Below are 18,578 nucleotides of genomic sequence, written 5' to 3'. Positions count from 1 at the left end.
ATTTCTGTGTCACTTGAGCCACATCTGAACTTGCTGCATGGCCAAGCCCAAGCTTGGGGTGAAGGGTGGGGTAACAGGAATGGGAGGCAGGGGATATGCCCCTTGTAGACCCCAATCTGGCACCCATCTCCCACAAATCATGCATGTAAATTTCCCTGGGAGTGGGGATGGCCTGACCCCCCCACACCTCTACCCCAAATGGACAGATGTCCCTGGAAATCTTCCAGCCTGTCCCTTCCTGGGCCACATGGGGACTCCAGGGTCCAAGGAGCAAAGTAGTCTCAGCCACACAGTGGCTTGAAGACCCCCGAGACCCCAATGGGCAGAGAAATGACAGCAACCAGCAGGGTAGCTGGTTCCCAAGTTTGACCCCAGGTAGAGACCCAGCTGGATGCCTCACCAGCCTTAGCCATCTCCTTCCTCCCTGGCCCCCTGGGAAGCTACACAGACTTTCTCCTTGCCAGTGGAGTGGGGTCAAGAGATAATGTACGATAATGTACATGAGCGTCCCACGGGGTGCCTGACGTGGGTGCCCAGTAAGCATGGGCTCTTGGCAAGCAACATGAATATCAACGAAGATAAAAAAAGAATACATACATGTCACGTCTTTATCAAATGCTGGTGTTGCAGGCACAGACCAGGTGCTTTCCTGGCCTCAGTTAATCTTCAAGACAGCCCCACTCACAGATGGAGAAACTGAGGCCCAAGAAGTGAGGCCACACGGCAGTGATGGCTGAAACCCCATCCCATAGGGATCCAGGATAGAGCAGGTGCCTGAGGAATACTGGAGACTCCAGTTTCTAACAACTCCCTGGAATCGGGCAGGTCCTGGGGTCTCAGGGTGGGGGAGAGAGTAGAGCAAGGAGGAAACACCGCTGGCTGGACACCGTTGCAGAGGGCCTCACCTCCTGGACTCGAAAGGGGAGCTAGAAACTGGACCCCGTGGCCTCATCCAGGAACAGGACTAGGGTGGGGGTATAAAATTTAAGGAGGTCTGAAAGTATCGAAGTCAGGTGTTCAAACAAATCCTTCTACATGCATGTTCATAGAAGCACTAGTCACAATCCCCAAAAGGTAGAAACAGCCCAAATGTCAATCAGCTGACAAATGGATGAATAAAAGGGTCCATCTACATAATGGAAGGCTATTCAGCCATAAAAAGGACCGAAGCACTGACACACGCTACAACCTTGATGAACCTTGAAACCATCACACCGAGTGAAAGAAGTCAGATACAAAAGGTCACATAGTGTATGATTCCATTTATATGAAATGTCCAGAACAGGCAAATCCAGACAAAGCAGATTGGTGGTTGCCAAGGGATGGGGGAGGGGGTAAGGGAGTGACTGCTAATGAGGACAGGGTCTCCTTTGGGGGTGACGGAAAAGTTCTGTAAATACAGAGAGGTTGAGTCACTGCTCAGGGTCACCAGCTAGTGAGCAGTGGAGCTGGGACAGCGTCTCTCCAGAAATGTCCCTCTTGGTATCCAGGTCTCTGTGATGCCTGGCTCTCAGCACCCAGGAGCAAAAGGAGGGAAAGGTAAGACTTTGGCTCCCTCCTCTGTAGCCCAAGATGATGTCAGCTCAGCCTGGGGCTGTTAAGATTGATGTGGCCCTGCCCCTTTGGGAGGTGGTGAGGGTCCAGGCCCTCACAACAGGGCTCAGAGCTTTGGAATTTTGTAGGGTCATATAGTGACAATCCAATCAGACCTAAAGCCAGCACAGGTCCTGCAGGGGCCCCATCACACAGACACCCTGGAAAGTGATCCAGGGCTGGTTCGGGGGAGGCTGAGAAGGAAACCAAGGAGAACAAACGGGCTTTGCTTCCACAAGGCATCAGATTCCTAGGCCGGCGCCAGAGCAGCCTGGGCTGGACCTGGCAGGAGCTGGCTGTGCCCAGAGGGGGAGATGTGGGAGATATCTTAGCACCCAAGGCCTAGTTTTCCCAAACTGAGTGTGTGGGGGAGGGGGTACCTTTTGCATGGTCTCCCCTCACCCACCTCTCCAGGACAGCTGTCTTCCCACTCAGACCCCAGAGCAGGGATTTACCTCCCCCACCACCCCATGGATCACAGAGCAGGGACCCCTTTTCCCTCAGACCCCTGTGCAAGGCAGCCCTCCCCCTCAGGTCCCAGGGGAAGTATTGATAGACACAAGGACCCAGGAGGGTGAGCTGGCCCTTCCAAGTCCCATGGGAACCATTCTGGCCAATGAGTTGTAAGTGGAACTTGATCGAGGTACTTCCAGGCTACGGCATTTAATTTACAGTGTGAGACCTTTCTGTCCCCACTGTCAGAGATTTCTGCACAACTACAACCAACAGTCTGCTGCTCCCCTGCTGTGGGCACATGGTATGAACAAAAACTAAGCCTTAGCCTTTCTGAGTCACAGGGATCTGGGGACGTTCCCAACGGTGGCACAACCTGGGCTACCCGATGCTGCAGAGATGTGGGAGAGCAGAAGCAGGGGGGGGGCAGTTGGCTCAGTGGTTAGAGCGCAATGCTCATAACACCAAGGTAGCCGGTTCAATTCCCACATGGCAAATGAGCTGCGCCCCCCACAACTAGATTTAAAAAACTACTTGACATAGAGCTGATGGGTCCTGGAAAAACATTGTTCCCCAATTAAAAAATTAAATATAAAGGGGGTATGGGGAGAAGCACACACGTGGCAGAAAGATAGCGTGAGCCTGGGGCACTTAATTTCACAAATAGTCGAGCTTCATTATTCACAGATTCCTTATTTGTGAATTGTCCTACCAGCAAAAATTTATTTGTAAACCACCCCCAAAAAATCAATACTTCTGATGCTTTTGTAGTCATTGGAGGACATGCACAGAGCAGGAAATTTTTGAGTCACAGGAAGTGCACGTTCCCAGCGGAGGGGGAAAGGTGATACTCTGCCGCTTGTTCCAGTTCCAAGACTGTAAACAAGTCCTTCTTGCCATCTATTTAGTGGCACAATTTTATGCTTTTCCTTGATATTTCTGTTTGCAAAAGGCCCCCAAGCGTAGTGCAGAAGTGCTGTGTGGTATCTCTAAGCTCAAGAAGGCTGTGATGTGCCTTTCGGAGAAAGTACATGTTCGATGGGCTTTCTTCAGGCCTGAGTTAGTCGGCAGCGAGTTGAATATTAGCAAATCAGCAGCATATGTAATAAACAAGGTGTCTTGAAACACACACAAAACAAGGTTATCTAGTGATCGCTTCACAAAAATCTGACCAGAGACTTACAGGAAACTACCTGCATTCCTGAAGAGTCCAGTCAGTATTCCTAAGTCAATTTTCGCAGTGACTTCATAAAACTTAATTACTGCGAATAAGAGCTCCCCATTTGTATCCACAGCACAGTGGAGGAAAAGGGGTGCAGAGGAGGAGGAAAAGCTTGCTGATTAGGACTGGGCTCTGGGTTCTACTCCCAGCTGTGACCTTAGCCGCTCCCTGCCTCAGTTTTCCTATCTGTAAAATGGTGACAAAGTAGGAGATCCCCACTGGGCTGTGGGAGGATTAAGTGAGATACTGTGCGTCAGGTGTTGGGGACATGGTCCCATGATCAATGGTAGCTGTTATTATTATTACTGTTACGCTCAAGGATAGAAGAGCGGGAAGGATCTTCTCTATGACCAAGAGTCCTGGCTCAGGCCCTGGCTGAGCCTCAGTTCCCCATTCTGTGGAATGGGGGTGGTAACAATGCCACCTCCCCTCCAGGATTTCACCTGCTTGCTGGGTGCACAGCCAACGTGGCTGGTGCTCCGCGTGTGAGGTGAAGACCAGGAGCCACAGAGGACCCAGGGCCAGGATAAGGACTCCGGACAGCGTGCGTATTTATTGCCAGGAGGATGCCATGTGGCCTCCAGGCACCGGAGTTTTGACACAAATGACTTGAAGGCACTGGTTTCCGTCCAACCCCCACCCCTGCCCTGCAGGGCCCAGGGCAGGAGACCTCATCACCAAGCAGCCAGGTCCACCCCCTCCTTCAGGGTGGCAGCTCTGCATGGCTGAGGGTCCAGAACACCCTGTGTCGCCAAGGTCCCCAACATGAGGTGAGGCAGGCAGCTGCCAGTCCAGGGAGTGTCGGGCAGGGGGCTCTTCCCTGGGGCAGGCAAGGGGTTATGACACGCTGGGGGGCAGGCGCGCAGCTGCTGTTTTCTCCACCACGAAGCCGTAGTTGTACTGGGGGGAGAGAGCTCAGAATGAGGGAGGGACCACGGGGTGTCCAAGGAATGGGGGGACATTTAGGGACTGAGCGATCTGCAGCCCTGAGAGGTGGGAGGCCCCAGCGTTCCCTTCCCACCCCGTACCCACCTCCTCCTCAATGTCCGCGAGAGACTTGATGGTCAGATCAGCAAACGCAGAGAAAGCCTGGTGGGCAGGGTCAGGTCAGTTGGGGGCCCAGATCCCCACTTGGAACCCCCATTTCCTTACCTTCCGCCCCCTCAATATTTGCCTGAACACCCTCTCCCTCTTCCTGCCACAGCCTCTAGCCACCAGCATCCAACTGCCCCTCCTGACTCCCCCATTCAGACTAAGACCCTCTAGCCCTAACTCCTTGGCTTCCAGCCTCCCCCGACCCAGGAATGTGGGCGTGTGCTGGGGGCGGGGTGCACGGAGGACACCCACTGCATTCCAGTGCTAGAAAGGCGATGAGAAAGGGCAGACCCAGGCTCCCCAGTGTCTAGACTCACCAGGGGGCCGCAGCTCTTGCCTTCGAATCGGGGGTGCAGCGTGAAGGGAACCCCATCCATGGCTGAGGAAAGCATGGAGAGTGGAGTAAGGAGCTGAGGGGAATGAGGTTAGGGGCCTCACTGCTGTCCACGTAACCCCAGAAGCCTACCACGTAGGGTCCCTTCCCCTGCCCCGTCTTTACAGAATGCGCATGGAGCCAGTCTTGGTTCTAACCTGGGCCCTGCCCCTTCCAGGCTATATAACCTTCAAGCAGTCTTGCCCCACCCCCGTGCCTCAGTTTCCCACTCTGCACTCACCTGAGATGCCATAGAGGTTGGAGGCCTCGTATATGGAATCATTCCTCCGCAGGGTGGAGGCCCGTGAGCCCAGTCTGGACAGCGTCCGCTCTGGAAAGCCGCTCTTGCTGGTGGAGACCAGACAGCCCAGGTTAGGCCTGATCCCCCTTTGTTGCCCCCATCCCCGAGCCCAGGACTCACCTGGGCTGGCCAGGTGGGTCCAAGGAGAGGCCCTGCATATCCCGGCTGAGAGTTCGGGGCTTGGGCACTGGCCGAGGGGCCTTTGCCTTCTTGCACCAGATGGCAAAGCCACCCATGTCCCTAGAGGGGGAGGGAAAACAAAAAGGGGTTCTGGCGCAAGGTGCAGCCAGGGCTGAGAACAGGTGCCAGGAGAAGGAAAGAGGAATCCGGGCCTCTCCTGCCTGGGTGACTCCTGCCTTTTGGGGAGTTTTCCTTTCAGCATCTCAGCCCACATCCTAAGCCACTGCTGGGTCCTATCACCACACTGTGCACTTCAAACACCCGAACTTATTTATTCCTTATGACGACCCTCCGAGACTGGTGTAACTGTCCCCGTTTTAACATGTGGAAACTGAGGCCCAGAGAGGTGCCAGAAGAGATAGGAGACCTCAGGGGAGTCCCTAAGGGTCAGAAGCGTACATATGGGAGTTGGAGGGCAAGGAACGAGGCTAGAGGCTAGGGGGCAGTCCTACCCTATTCGCAGGTATCCAGGCACAGTCTTGGTCTTCCCACTCAGCCGGATGTCAAACACAGCTGTGTCCGCGGCCCCCAGGGGCACCAACTTCACACACATGCGTTTCTTCTTGGACACAGATGCCTCTGGGAGTGGGGGGCAGGGGAGTGAGAAGAGGGAAAAGCAGGGAAGGGACCCAAAGATGGCTCCAAGATGACACTAGCCAGGGCACTGTTTAAGGCAGTCACCTGGATGGTGTTAGGGCAGTGATGAAATCATAAATGGTATAGACATTCCATTCCCGGAGCCATTGGGGCTGGCTCCTCTTTGGTGACATGGAGGAGCATTCATGGGTGACCATGTGCACCACAGCTAGAGTGGGTAATTGTGGAATCAGACAGAACTGGGTGCTTATGAGCCAAATCCCATCCAACATCTGTTTTTGTAGGGCTCGTGAGCTAAGAATGGTTTTTAAATTTTTAAAGGATTGTGAAGAAGAAAAAAGAATATGCAACAGACACCACCTGGTCTACAAAGCCTTAAATATTTACTGCCTGGCCCTTTACAGAAAAAGTTTGTTAGTTCCATTATAGATAGATCTACCCTGAAAATCAAACATAAATAACAAGACACGTTGGGAGGCAGAGAGAGCCAGGTTCAGAGAGCCAGGTTTCGAGGTTAGAGAGCGCTCACCGCTGGGCGGGCAGCGCCAGGGCTGCGTAGGACAGAAGAAGAGGGGTCGGGAGAACCAAGTATTAGCTAACCAGACGAGTGGGGAAAGGGTGCTCCAGGCAGAGGAATCGGAGTGTGCAAAAGCCTGGAAATGAAAGAGAACTGCTCGCGGTTCAGCTTGGCTACGGGGTAAGGAGAAGATGTAGCAGTGACAGCAATAAAATAGGTCGCAATGGTTATTCTAGGGCAGAGACTGTGCCAACCGCACATTTTCACGCAGGGCTGGGTCCGTCACCCCGCCCTAGAACAGGGCACCGAGTCCTCGGCCAATCCTGTCATCACCCAGAGCATTGAGGGGGCGGCCAAGGTTCAGAAATCGCGCGCCTGTTGTCCCTCCACCATCCTCCCAAATCCTCCACACAGGGACGCGGACGCGCCCCCCACCCGCGAGCCTCACTGGAGTCCAGGGGGTCGCAGACCGGGGAGAAGCCCGGCGGAAGGGGGCTCTTGTCCACCAGGACCTGGATATCGGCCACCACGTTCTCCTGCGGATTCTGGATTAGGGAGAATAGGGCGAGAGTCACTCAGCAGCCGGGACCGCGCACCTGGCGCAGGGCCCAGCGAAATGACGGGGAGAGTGGGCGGACCCCGGGGATCCCGGAGGTGGAGGCCCCTTACCTCCAAGCTGCCCAAGGTGCTCAGGCACAGGAAATAGCCAGATTTCTGGGCGAAGCTCTTGCCGAAGCTGGCCGGCGCCCCCTCCACGGTGCAAGAGATCTACAGGGGGGAAGCGAGTCAGCGCCAGGATCCTGCCCTGCCGCAGCTGCCCCAGCCCCGGTTCAATTCCCACTTCCCGACGCTGCTCACCGCACTGAATCCCCGCGGCGGAGGTGCCGAGGCCGACGACCAGGCCAGGCCAGCCAACGGCGCCGCGTCGTGCCCGGGATCCATCCTCCCAGTCAAGTGCCGAAGGCGGTGGACCGCCTCGGACTTCTGAGCCAAAGTCCCACTGCCGAGTTGGGGTAGGAGTCTGAACTACAACTCCCAGACGGCCCTGCGAAGGCGGGGCTCATAATGCGCCATTTGCGCTTGCCCGGGAAGCCACCGGCCAATCTTGTGGGGACACGGAGCCACGCCCCTCATGCGTCGCCCAGGTGCCCCTGTGAGCAGAGACGTTTGCGGAAAACTCTCTTTCTTCTCACGCCCAGTAACTTCCGCCGGAAATGTATCTGCTCAGCGCCGGGCGTCCGGCTCTCGGTGCAAACCGGAGCTATGTTCCCCAGGATGCCGGGCTTTATCAGCGTCTCCTGTAGAGACACGTTCTAGGTTTCCCGAAAATTTAAGGGATAAATATGAAAACCCTACAATTCTAGTTCTGGGAAGTCATCAAAAGATACTTTCCTGTGTCACACAGCGATTAGTTTAAATAACAAAATTGCCGAGCCCCATAAGCCATGAAATCTTTGTACAACTTGCGTAAGGGTGAAATTCAGGGACTCAATAACGTACTTAGACTTAACTAGTTTGCAGTTTGACTCATCACATAGCTCTCTATCTAGCCACTTTGCAATTAGACTTTGCAGTTTGATCTCTCCTGGTATCTGTTTTTGTTTCTCCCCTCACTGATTAACTATTAGTTCCCTTTCTCAAGGCTACCTGTACCTTGTTAATTAACAAGGTCCTAACCTGGAAAAGAGCAATTTCTTAATCCTCAGGCGCCCAGACACTGGAATCCAAATTTACAACTCCCTTGCAGCGTTTCCTGGTAACGTTACCAGAGAGGGAGAAGTCGGGGCTTGGCTCTCACACCAGAGAACAAACGTGGTGGAGTCCGGGCAGAGTGTCGGGTCGCTTCACCACAGTGGGCATTGAACCTGGGTCTCCTGGGTGAGGGGTGGGCATCCCAGCCGCTGCGTTATCCAAGGATGGGCCCCCTTTGGTGCGGTGTCCAAGTTCTTGGCGTCTGGAGCAAAGAATTGAAAGAGACACAGAGGTAAAGTGGTGAAAAGTTTATTAGAAGAGATAGTACACTCCAAAAAATTAGGAGTGGGCCGAGCACTAAGAAAAGTGGCTGGAGGCCCATTGTTACAGGGGGTCTGGCGGTTTTGTTTTTTTTCTCTGGGATGGGCTGTCCCCCTCCAGACACGGGGCCACTTGATTGACACCTGTGATTGATGACTGGCTATTACCTCATCCGCTTAGACTGCAGCATGTCTCTTCCCAGAGTTCTGTCTGTTATAATGATACTAATGAACTACTGGGCATATGTATGATATTATAATGATAGTATAATGAGGCTAGGGTGAGATGGAGGTCGTTGTAGCCCTCTACTGGTCTATTAGAACCGGTCTAATTTATTCTATTTTAGACTCTTCACAGTAGCTAATGGATAGGGCAGATAAGGGAAGAATTTGAGAGGTCTCCAAGTGGTGCTCCTCATGGATTGTGTTGGACGTGCAGGAATGCAGAGACTCAATTACCTGTCTCTTAACTCCCTGCCTTGTTTTCCCTGAGAGACGTGATCCCCATAAATCTCTGTGGGCAGTTGAGGGACGGGAGGTCTCTTCTTCTGTATCCGCTTCAAGGTGAGAAGGGGGTAGAGCTGTCCCTACCTAATGGGTATTCAGGAAACGCGCACCCTATCTGTCCTTAAATAATAAAAAAAGGGGTCTCTTTTTCCTTGGTCAGAGTGCACTGGAAGCCACACTGGGACATAATTCGTATCCTGACGGCCCCTAGATGAGAAGAGACAGATATTAGCTAATAAATTAAAAGCGCTGGCTCCAGGGATGGGACTCAAAACTTCTTAACCTTAATTTCAGGTGACATTTGTTCACCCAGGAGTTAGGTCTGGACTGGCCCGGAGGAGTGTTAAGACCCATTTGGTCTCTGGGATGGCGTTTATTTATCCAAGAATTAGGTCTGGAATGGCTTGGGGGAATGTTGGGGTACCATGATTATAGTTCACAGGCTTTTAAGTAGTTATTAAGCAGGGGTGAGAGATATTCTGTGATTTAGGCTAGGAGCAATCTTTAGTTTAGGATTTAGAAACTGATTAGAAGAGTGATTAAAACCAGGGGCTAAGGAGTTAAGAAACTAGGGAAAAGGAGACTTAAAATTTCTATAGTGAGGGAGGCTTAAAACTTTTGTAGTGAGGGGGCTCTCCCATATCAATAACTCATTAAAGTCCCAGGCTTTGATGGCCGAGTCTGAGTCCAGAGTCCAGAGATAACATCGTCTTCAAACAGACCAGACCCCAGGAAGGATGTCAGCCCTCAAGCCTGCCTGACCGACTCCACCTTTGTTATATAAGTAAAAGCTAACCTGAATTTAGTGCAGCTGTCCACTCCCAGACTATGGACTGTACCCTGGCAACCCCCCAACCCCCCGCTGGTGTTTCTCTCCTTACAACCCGTGGCAGCTGTCATCTGTGGACACTGCCGTGGGCATTTTCTCTTTTCCTAACTTTAATAAAAACGTTTCTTCACTCTCCCACTTTATAGCATCTATGAATCCTTTCACCTTTTGCAAATGTCCAAGGGTTAATTCCACACCATGACAACTTGAGGACTTGTTGACAGATACAATTAGTTTTTTAATGAGCTATAAAAGTATTTAATACAGAAATGTGCTTTTACATACTTCGAGAGGGGAAATATGGAAAAATAGGGGGTTTATCGCGAGAAAACCCCTTGCGCAACATGGCGACACCCAGGTTTGTTTACTTCGATTAACCTCTCGCGCCATGGTGGCGGCCATGTTTGTCGCGATAACACCCCTCTCGCGACATGGTGGATCCCATTACACCCTGATCCATGAAACAATTCCATCAACTTGTACTTTCAGAACTTCTGATTAGACTAAAAATGATACAACAAAAGCCAAAAAAAAAAGAAAAGAAAAGAAAAGTAGGGAACCAAATATTATCTACTCTTCTATATTTTCCAATTTTCTACAATATCATGGGTTGGCCCACTGCCAGTTTTTTGGTCTGACCTGTGAGCTCAGGATATTCTTAATATTTGTAAATGATGAGGTGATTGATCAAAAGAAGAATATTTAGGGCTGACCCAGTGACTCAGGTGGCTGGAGCTCCGTGCTCCTAAAGCCGAAAGCTGCCGGTTTGATTCCCACATGGGCCAGTGGGCTCTCAACCACAAGGTTGCCGGTTCAACTCCCGCAAGGGATGGTGGGCTGCGCCCCCTGCAACTAGCAACGGCAACTGGACCTGGAGCTGAGCTGCGCCCTCCACAAATAAGACTAAAAGGACAACAACTTGACTTCAAAAAAAGTCCTGGAAGTACACACTGTTCCCCAATAAAGTCCCATTGCCCTTCCCCAATAAAATCTTAAAAAGAGAGAGAGAGAGAGAGAGAGAGAGAGAGAGAGAGAGAGAGAAAACGCAGATTAGGACAATGATTCCCAAAATAAGTAATAATTTCTTCCAAGAACCCCATGAACCAAACCACTAATTCAAAGTCCTCTAGGCTGGGGCTCAGGTCACTCACTTGTGTCCTCATGTGATTTAATAAAAATGATACATTAGCAGACTCATCAGATATGAACACACAACATTCTGATTAGATAATGGCATAGGTGCCTACTTGTGAGGCAGTAATAATGTCCAAGGCCATCCTATTTTGGAGGATTGTTTTCTTTCATTAGAGATATTTCAGTGTTCAGTAAGGGCAGGCTTTGTTGGCTATCATAGAAGTCTTGCCGGGTAAATGAAGTAAGGGCTTCTAAGTGTGCTATAATATCCTCCACACCAATGGAGGGAACAAAGATGGCAGCCAAGTAATTGTGCCGGTGGGAAAAAGAACACATGCCCACCTGGCCTTGAGGAGAGGAAGATTGGCAACTTTTACTACCAGGAAGTGGACTCTCTCCTGTGCCCAGGGAAAAACATTCTTAACCCATCCCTTGGTAGGAAGGGAAGTTCTTCCCACCATATGCTGTTCCGTTGTGAGAGCTCCACTTGCAAGAGTGCTGTGTACACTGCTAAGAACTTTTGCTCTATGGGGTATATCAGGTTTCTGCCCCCTTCCAGAGTTAGGATCAAAATCCTAAGGGCATTCTCTCCTTCTGTTGTTTCTGCCACAGTGCCCAACTCATGTATTCTGGAGTCACAGATACATCCTACTCAAATGGTAGCCCTACTTGGGAGATGCTCAGAGTTCCAATCAGCTTCACTAGTTTTTGTTTTCTTCTCAAAGACAGCTTGCTGCTCTGATCCCCAGTCCCACATATGTCCTCTCTTTACCAGACAGTATAAGGGACAGAGGCACTGTGCCAGGTGGAGAATAAAAGTCCTCCAAAACCCAAAAACTTTTACAAAGACTTGCACCTCTTACACATTCTTAGGGGGTGGATAAGCCTGGGACAATGAGCATCTTACCCAACCATGCAACTCCCAGAAACTTTATGATGATGCCTGGGCCTTGAATTTTCTGTGGGTTCTCCACCCAGCCTCTCACTTGCAGATGTTCCAGCAAAGTCTGCAGAGCATCCTGCACCAAAGGCAAGTCTTCACATGTCAACATTATCTCATCAATATGATGGGCCCACTTTACTGATGTGGGGAAGGAGAACTGGGATGGATCTTGGGCTACCATCTCATGACATATTGTGCAGGTAGCCCTAGGTAAGCCCTTGAAAGGTATATTATTGTCACTCCCATGTGAAGGCAAATTGATCTTGTGACTCAACAACCAGGGATAAAAAAATGAGTTGTAAGTGGAACTTGAACAATGCACTTCCAGAAGGCAGATATAAATAAATAAATAACCTGGGATACAAAAAAAAAAAAAAAAAGGCCCAGCAAACATTTGTTTACCAAACATTTTCTTTTCTTTTCTTTGTCTTTTTTTTTAAAAGGAGATTCCTAGCTGGGCAGCTATGTCCCAGCTACAATTCAATTCTATTATTATAGAAGAAGACTAGAGTAGATTTTTAAATTTTTTATTGGGGAGCAGTGTGTTTTTCCAGGACCCATCAGCTCCAAGTCAAGCTGTTGTTTTCACTCTAGTTGTGGAGGGCCCAGCTCACTGGCCCATGTGGAAATCAAACTGGAGACATTGATGTTATGAGCACTGCACTCTACCAAACTGAGCCACCTGGCTGCCCCAAACATTTACTTTTCCATGTCCATGTGAATTGCTTTCCTCCCCTATGAAGTCCAAACTACAACTTTTCCTCACCTTAGCTCCGGATGGCATCTAAGCCTCAACTGCCCAATTTGTCCTGGGGTTTCATATTCTCATGGCACCCCCATGTGTCATATGTAATAAAGTTGGTTATTTTCACCTGTTAATCTGTCTTGTGTGTCAATTTGATTATTAGTCTAGCCAGAAGAATTTGTAAAGGTGGGAAGAAAATGTATTTTTTTTAAAAAAACCCACAGTGAATGAGATACCACCTCACCCTGGTCAGAATGGCCATCATCAATGAATCAACAAACAACAAGTGCTGGCGAGGATGTGCACTGTTGGTGGGATTGCAGATTGGTGCATCCACTATGGAAAACAGTATGGCAGTACCTCAAAAAATTGAAAATAGAACTACCTTATGACTCAGTAATTCCACTCCTGGGTATCTGTCGCGTCCAGTGCAACACGGGCGGTGAGAGAATGAGAAGGGGAGGTGCAGGGTTAAGAAAGAAACAGAAATCAAGAAGATTATAACACAGAGGGCCAAGGGTCTCGCAGCCTCAAAGGACTGTGAGCCCCAAATCAGGCCACCTTTTGACTTTTATTGATAAACATACAAGGAAGTAGCATTGTTTTTTCCACGGTCTGTGAGTCTCATACACCATACCAGAAAACTGATTCAAACCAATCACCCTTGCCTGCAAACAGCCAGAATCGAAAGTCCCAAGATGTCTTAACGATTATGGTATGTGCCTCCCCAGGGACAAAACCTTTATGCTGAAACTTATTAAGAATGGAAGGGGAACTGATGTTATCACATCACTGATTCACTTCCCAAGCAGGTTGTGGGAAGGCAGAAGTTCTCTTGAGCCAGGGGAAGGTGGGGGCTGTGCCCACCGCTATGGACCCTGTGAGTTCTCCTGGTGGTCACCACATGGTTCCCCCTGGCTTGGGTTGTTTCTCCCGTGAGAAATCTTACCCATCATTGGCTGACCAACCATCTTTTGACAGCCAAACAGAGAGGCATGAAGTGTACACACAAAGGTGAAGCAAAATTCCTGAAAGGAACAGTCCCACAGACTCTTCTTTCTTTAGGGATAGGCACCAGCTGTTGCGTGACAATAGGTATCGATCCAAAAAAATCCAAAACACTAATTCAGAGAAATATAAGCACCCCTATGTTTATTGCAGTGCTATTCACAATAGCCAAAATATGGAAACAACTGAAATGCCCATCGATAGACGATTGGATAATGAAACTTGGCCTCCTGCGATGGCAGGGGCAGATTCTAGAAGTGGGAGCAGGAGCCAGCACAGGTCACCAGGACGTCCTTGTTTGTTGGCTCGGGCGGCACCTGGTGGCCAAGTGCGGAACTGCAGCATTGGTCACGTGGGCCCATCCCACGCGGCTCCCAGCTTGGGCAGGCTACAGTCCTTCCTTGACACACTCCATGGCTCCCTATGGTCCCCTCCGTGGCAGCAGGGATGCTACGTGAACCTCTGCTGGGTCACCACGGAGACCTCTGAACATAAAACCCAGCCTCTTGGATCAGACTCAGGCCCTGCCTGTCCCCTGTCCACCTCTCAGCCTCAGTTTCCCCAGCTGGGGACTGGACCAATGAAGGCCTCTGCCTCTTCAAGTTGGAGTAGAGAGGAACACAAGTCTGGCATGCCCTAGCTGTTCAGTAACTGCAATCGTCACCCTCAGGAACAAAGGAGAAGTGCCAGAACTTGCATTGGGTGTCCCAGGCAACTCCCCTCCCACAAAAGCTCACAGGTTGTCCGTCACTCAGCCCAGAACAGCCACACTTGTTTTGGCAGAATCAACGCACCTCTTTTCTGGGAAACTGAAACTGAAAGCTAAACTTCCCCCTCTTCCTCCAGAATCCCGTACAAGAACCTCTAAGTGAAGAGGCACAGGATTGTAATCTCTCAGAACTTGTCATTCATTGGTCAGGCTGGCTCCTATGCTAATAAGGGGGCAGCCCCATCCGGCAGAAGGTTCCAGTTTCATCCTCTGACTCCCACCCAAGCTCCCTACATCCCAAGGCAGATCTGGATGGCACCCATTTCATGCCACTACAGGCCGGTGTCCATGGATGACAGGTTGAATTCAGAGTTGGGGGACCACAAGCAGCGATGGTGGCCGGTGATCATGCTGGTCGTGGTGGTAGTGATTCTGCTTGTATTCTTGAGCATTTTCGCTGTCAAGGCCAACAGTGAGGCGTGCAAGGATGGCCTCCTAGCAGAGCAGAAGTGTCGAAACTTCACCCACCTTCTGGAGCGCCAGCTGACCCAAGCCCAGGACGTCTTACTACGGATGGAGATCGAGGCTGCCACTTGCAACAAGACTGTGGTAAGCTACTGCCACTCCTAGAGAGGACCCTGTGCTTGGGAGGGTGGGGCAAAGGTCTAGGTAGAGATGGAGACAGACCTTGAAACTGACCCTGGGCCCCTATATCGGGAGCCTGGATTTCCACCAGGGTTTGGGGACCTCTACCCTCTCTCTAGGGTGCCAGTGTGGGGCGGGGCTTTAAAGCTCCCCAGAATACCCAAATCAGGGGCCTCAGTATCCCCACTAGAATGTGGACGAATCTCCAACTCCAGGATGTTGGTCTGGGGTAGCAGAAATCCCCTCTGGGGGTTGGTGTGGGGACCTCACCAGGCCCTGCAGAAGGCAGGGGCTCTTGATACTTACACTACATCCCTAAGAGACTGGAACTTTCACTTGCGTCTTCGTTGGAGGTCCTTGAAACTCCCACTGGACATTTCATTTGGGTTCAGAAATCCCCGTTTTCTGAGTTTGCGGGGACTTCTACATCTTCTTGGGCAATAACTCAGGGGATCTGGAAATTTCTCCTAGGGTTTGGGCATGGGGAGTCTCCAAATTCCACGTGAAGGGCCTTGAAACTCCCATTTCAAGGATCATATCCTTATGGGTGATCCTGGGAGGGTGGGAGGTTATCGCCATTCTTCAAAGTGGGAGACTGAGGTGGAGAGAGGGTTGGAGGGAACCCTGAAAGGAGTTTGGAACTGAGCCCCTCTGATTCCACGGACTGGGCGGGCGTCCAGGGCCCAGGAACAGCAGGCAACCCGGCCAGGGACGAAACCCAGTTTCAGAACCACCCCCCCACACCCTCGTGTCCCAGGTGACTCTAACGGATTCCCTGGAGACGGAGAAGGCTCAGGGCCACAAGCAGCAGAAACTAGTGCAGGAGCTTCAAGGTGAGAAAAACATAAGGTCCGGTTCCGCGGACGGGTTTGGAGGGGCGGGTCAGGTATTGAAGAGCAGGGGGGTAGAGGGAAAAGGGGGGGCGGTCCCAATGTTTCGGTCAGAAGGGACCGGTGGAGAATCCAGTGGAGGTGGGAGCGGACATTCCAAGTTTCCAAGGTGGGCCCTGATGAGGGCGGGGCTAGGATGGAGCCAGGTGAGGGGCATGGCCACGGTGCCGTCGCGCCCCCTATTCTGTCCCACCTTAGGAGAGATCGAGAAATTGAAGCAGAAGCTGCAGGACACTACCACCGAGCTGAAACAACTAAGGTCGGGATCCTCCCATCCCCTGGCCATCGCCCCTTCATCCTACCTCAAGACCCAGGACCCACTGGGCTCGGAAAATTACCATTGCTCTGAAGACAAAGTTTGAGTCCCAGCCTTGTCTCTCATGGCACCCAGTGGGTGGCAGCTGCCCATTTTCCTCCCCAGCGACTTGGTGGAGGAAGAAGAGAGATTCTGAGGGGCAGCTGGTGGAGCCAGGTCCGGCAGCTGCCTGAGTTGTTCCTGTCTACAATCCAGGAAAAAGAATGAATCCTCGGAGGGGAGAAATGGCTCCACCAGCTCCGGAAACACCATCAACCCCCTGGTAATCTATGTGCTTCTGACCCTGAGCCTCGGGCTCTGCTGGTCTCAGGTCCCAGGAAGCTGCCTGGTAAGGAGGGGGCACCTGGGAGAGGAGGGAGGGATTCAGGGATAGTCAGGGTCTGGGGAGGGGGCCTGCTTGCGAGGTGGGGTGCTGGCGTGGAGAAGGGTCTCGGGAAGGGAGAGGAAACACAGTGAGGAGGGAGGGGCCCTGGAATGGGGCGGGCTTTAGGGGGGGGGCAGGGCCCCGTGTGCTGTCTGCCTCGAGTCTGCCCTGAGTCCCTCTTATGATGTCTCTTAGGCCACAACCTAGACTGGTCTGGTTCCGGCTCGGCTTCCCTGTCCTGCCCAATCCAGAGGGGCCACACAGCAGCACGGTTGCGGGGAGGGGACAGCAGAGGGAGAGGAAGGAGCCTGGTGACAGGGTGGTTCATGGGACAGCTCTGAGGGGTCTATATGGCAGCCTTGGGGGTGGCGAAGTATCAGAGTTGGCCCAGGGCTGCCTCCCCAACCCCCTACCCCCAAGCCGGGGAGGTCATGTGGGAGAGGTCATCTGCGTATTGCTCTCACAGTTCCTGGAAGGTCACGTTTTGTCTTTTTGGGGGGGGGCTCCAAAAAATAAACACCACTTTTGGGGGGCAAGACCTTACTCTGAAGTTCCTGGAGTGTCATTGTGTCACCCTCAAGTATCTGGGACCCGTTGACATCTACACCCAGCTTTCCCCATTCCAGAATGTTCCCAGGAAACCATGGGGTTTAGACAGGTACCACCCCACTGCCTACTAGCCTTCTTTTCCGCTAGGATCATCTTAAAGGACTGTACATTCTTGTCAAGAGCACTGAGTGCTCGGCGCCCTCCTCTGGGCTCCTCACGACTCTTCTGATGCCCATGGTGCCAATGAGGAAACAGAGGCTACGCTGAGAAGGACACTTTGTCCTGGTTCCTAATCCCCTCCCATGGAAAGTACAGGGCTGGAATTCAAACCTGGCTCTGCAGACACACCCAGGCCAGGCCTTTGTCACAATGTCCTTTATCACCTACACTCTTCGTCCTGCAGTACCCAGCTCTGGGAACCTCTCTTCCAGAGAGTCGCTTCTCCAAAATGAAGGGCCACTATCCCGATAGGCCCTTAACACACTTGCTTGAATTTTTCTATGCCCCATAATCTCTTGGTCCTTTGTTATTTTCCTCTAAGTTCTCCTGGAATCCCAACTACAGTGGTACCTCGGTTTTCAAACGTCTCCATTGACGAACATTTCAGTTTATGGACTCTGTAAACCCGGAAGTAAATGCTTCGGTTTTCAAACAAGCCTCGAAAATCAAACATATCAAGCAGCTTCCGCTGAGTGCAAGATCCTGAGGCCTAGCTGTCGGCTGTGTTCGAACGTTTCAGAATTTGAGCGGTCTTCCGGAATAGATTATGTTAGAAAACCGAGGTCCCACTGTATTGTCCAGGCAATTTCCTGGCCCTGGCCCTCGCCCTGCGACCAGGATCCTTACATCTGCCCAGAATTCTGCACTGCCTTCAGGTCCCATGGTCCCCAGCCCAGATGGTCAACAGACTGCTCCTCCATGGCTCCTACCGTTCACCCAGGGACCCCAAACACCATCCCTGCCACAGGTCCCCCTGGCCCTCTTATTTCTTCCCTCCCCCTTGCTCATCACGCTCCACCCTCCCTGACCATTTCTCTGTGCATGGACCTTGTCAATTTCTTGCCTCACGCTGACATTCTAGGGCAGGGTTTCTCAACCTCAGCACTGTTGAAGTTTGGGCTGGAGTGCTCTCTGCACTGGGGGCTGCCCTAGATGGATAGGATGTCACGCAACATCCCTGGTCTTCACCTACTAGATGCCTATCACCCCCTATCCCCAAGTTGCGACAACATAAAATGCAGGCATTACCAAGTGTCCCCTGGGGGTCAGAATCACCTTGGGTGAGAACTTCTGCCCTAGAGGGCAAGGCTCAAGTGCCCCCCACTTCTGTGTCCCCAGCTTGCAGGAGGGGTCATTAGGAGCTCGTGGGGTCCCTTTTACCATGACTGAGTCATTTCATTTGCCACCAATAGCCCCATCTAATAAATGAGGAAACAGGTCCAGAGAAATGCCTGGATTTGTTCAGGGCTCTCAGCTGCTGAGGCATTTGAACCTTTGGCTTCCAGCAGGTTCCTATGATTTCTAGGAAGCAAACGCTTAGCACATGACCAGGCGACCTCATCCTTAATACCCTCCCCCCACCATACTCCACTTCCG

At 51.6% G+C, this 18,578-nt stretch overlaps 2 protein-coding genes across 2 annotated transcripts; one reads left to right on the top strand and one right to left on the bottom strand.

Moving 5' to 3' along the window:
* Positions 1-1,243: 1,243 nt before the first annotated feature.
* MVB12A (multivesicular body subunit 12A) lies at positions 1,244-7,340 on the bottom strand. The gene is made up of 9 exons (XM_081077346.1): positions 7,190-7,340; positions 7,001-7,099; positions 6,780-6,876; positions 5,670-5,796; positions 5,158-5,277; positions 4,978-5,084; positions 4,681-4,742; positions 4,301-4,357; positions 1,244-4,168 (listed from the first exon to the last, which is right to left on the bottom strand). The coding sequence occupies exons 1-9, from the start codon at positions 7,271-7,273 to the stop codon at positions 4,106-4,108; spliced, it is 816 nt and encodes a 271-aa protein (XP_080933472.1). The 5' UTR covers positions 7,274-7,340; the 3' UTR covers positions 1,244-4,105.
* Positions 7,341-14,530: 7,190 nt separating this feature from the next.
* BST2 (bone marrow stromal cell antigen 2) lies at positions 14,531-16,729 on the top strand (the record flags this gene model as incomplete). The annotated part of the gene is made up of 5 exons (XM_081076671.1): positions 14,531-14,827; positions 15,621-15,696; positions 15,952-16,012; positions 16,265-16,397; positions 16,629-16,729. The coding sequence occupies 5 exons, from the start codon at positions 14,531-14,533 to the stop codon at positions 16,638-16,640; spliced, it is 579 nt and encodes a 192-aa protein (XP_080932797.1). The 3' UTR covers positions 16,641-16,729.
* Positions 16,730-18,578: the final 1,849 nt, after the last annotated feature.

Source organism: Rhinolophus hipposideros, assembly GCF_964194185.1.
Source record: "Rhinolophus hipposideros genome assembly, chromosome: 16".
NCBI classification, from domain to species: Eukaryota; Metazoa; Chordata; class Mammalia; order Chiroptera; family Rhinolophidae; genus Rhinolophus; species Rhinolophus hipposideros.
This window is presented reverse-complemented; position numbering and strand designations above follow the sequence as displayed.

Coding starts and splice junctions, on each gene's coding strand:
- MVB12A (XM_081077346.1), bottom strand. CDS start 7,273: ATGGATCCCGGGCACGACGCGGCGCCGTTGGCTGGCCTGGCCTGGTCG. Junction 5,278..5,669: donor CCTGGATACCTGCGAATAGG/GTAGGACTGCCC, acceptor CTCCCCCTCTAG/GGACATGGGTGGCTTTGCCA. Junction 4,743..4,977: donor CAACCTCTATGGCATCTCAG/GTGAGTGCAGAG, acceptor TGCTTTCCTCAG/CCATGGATGGGGTTCCCTTC.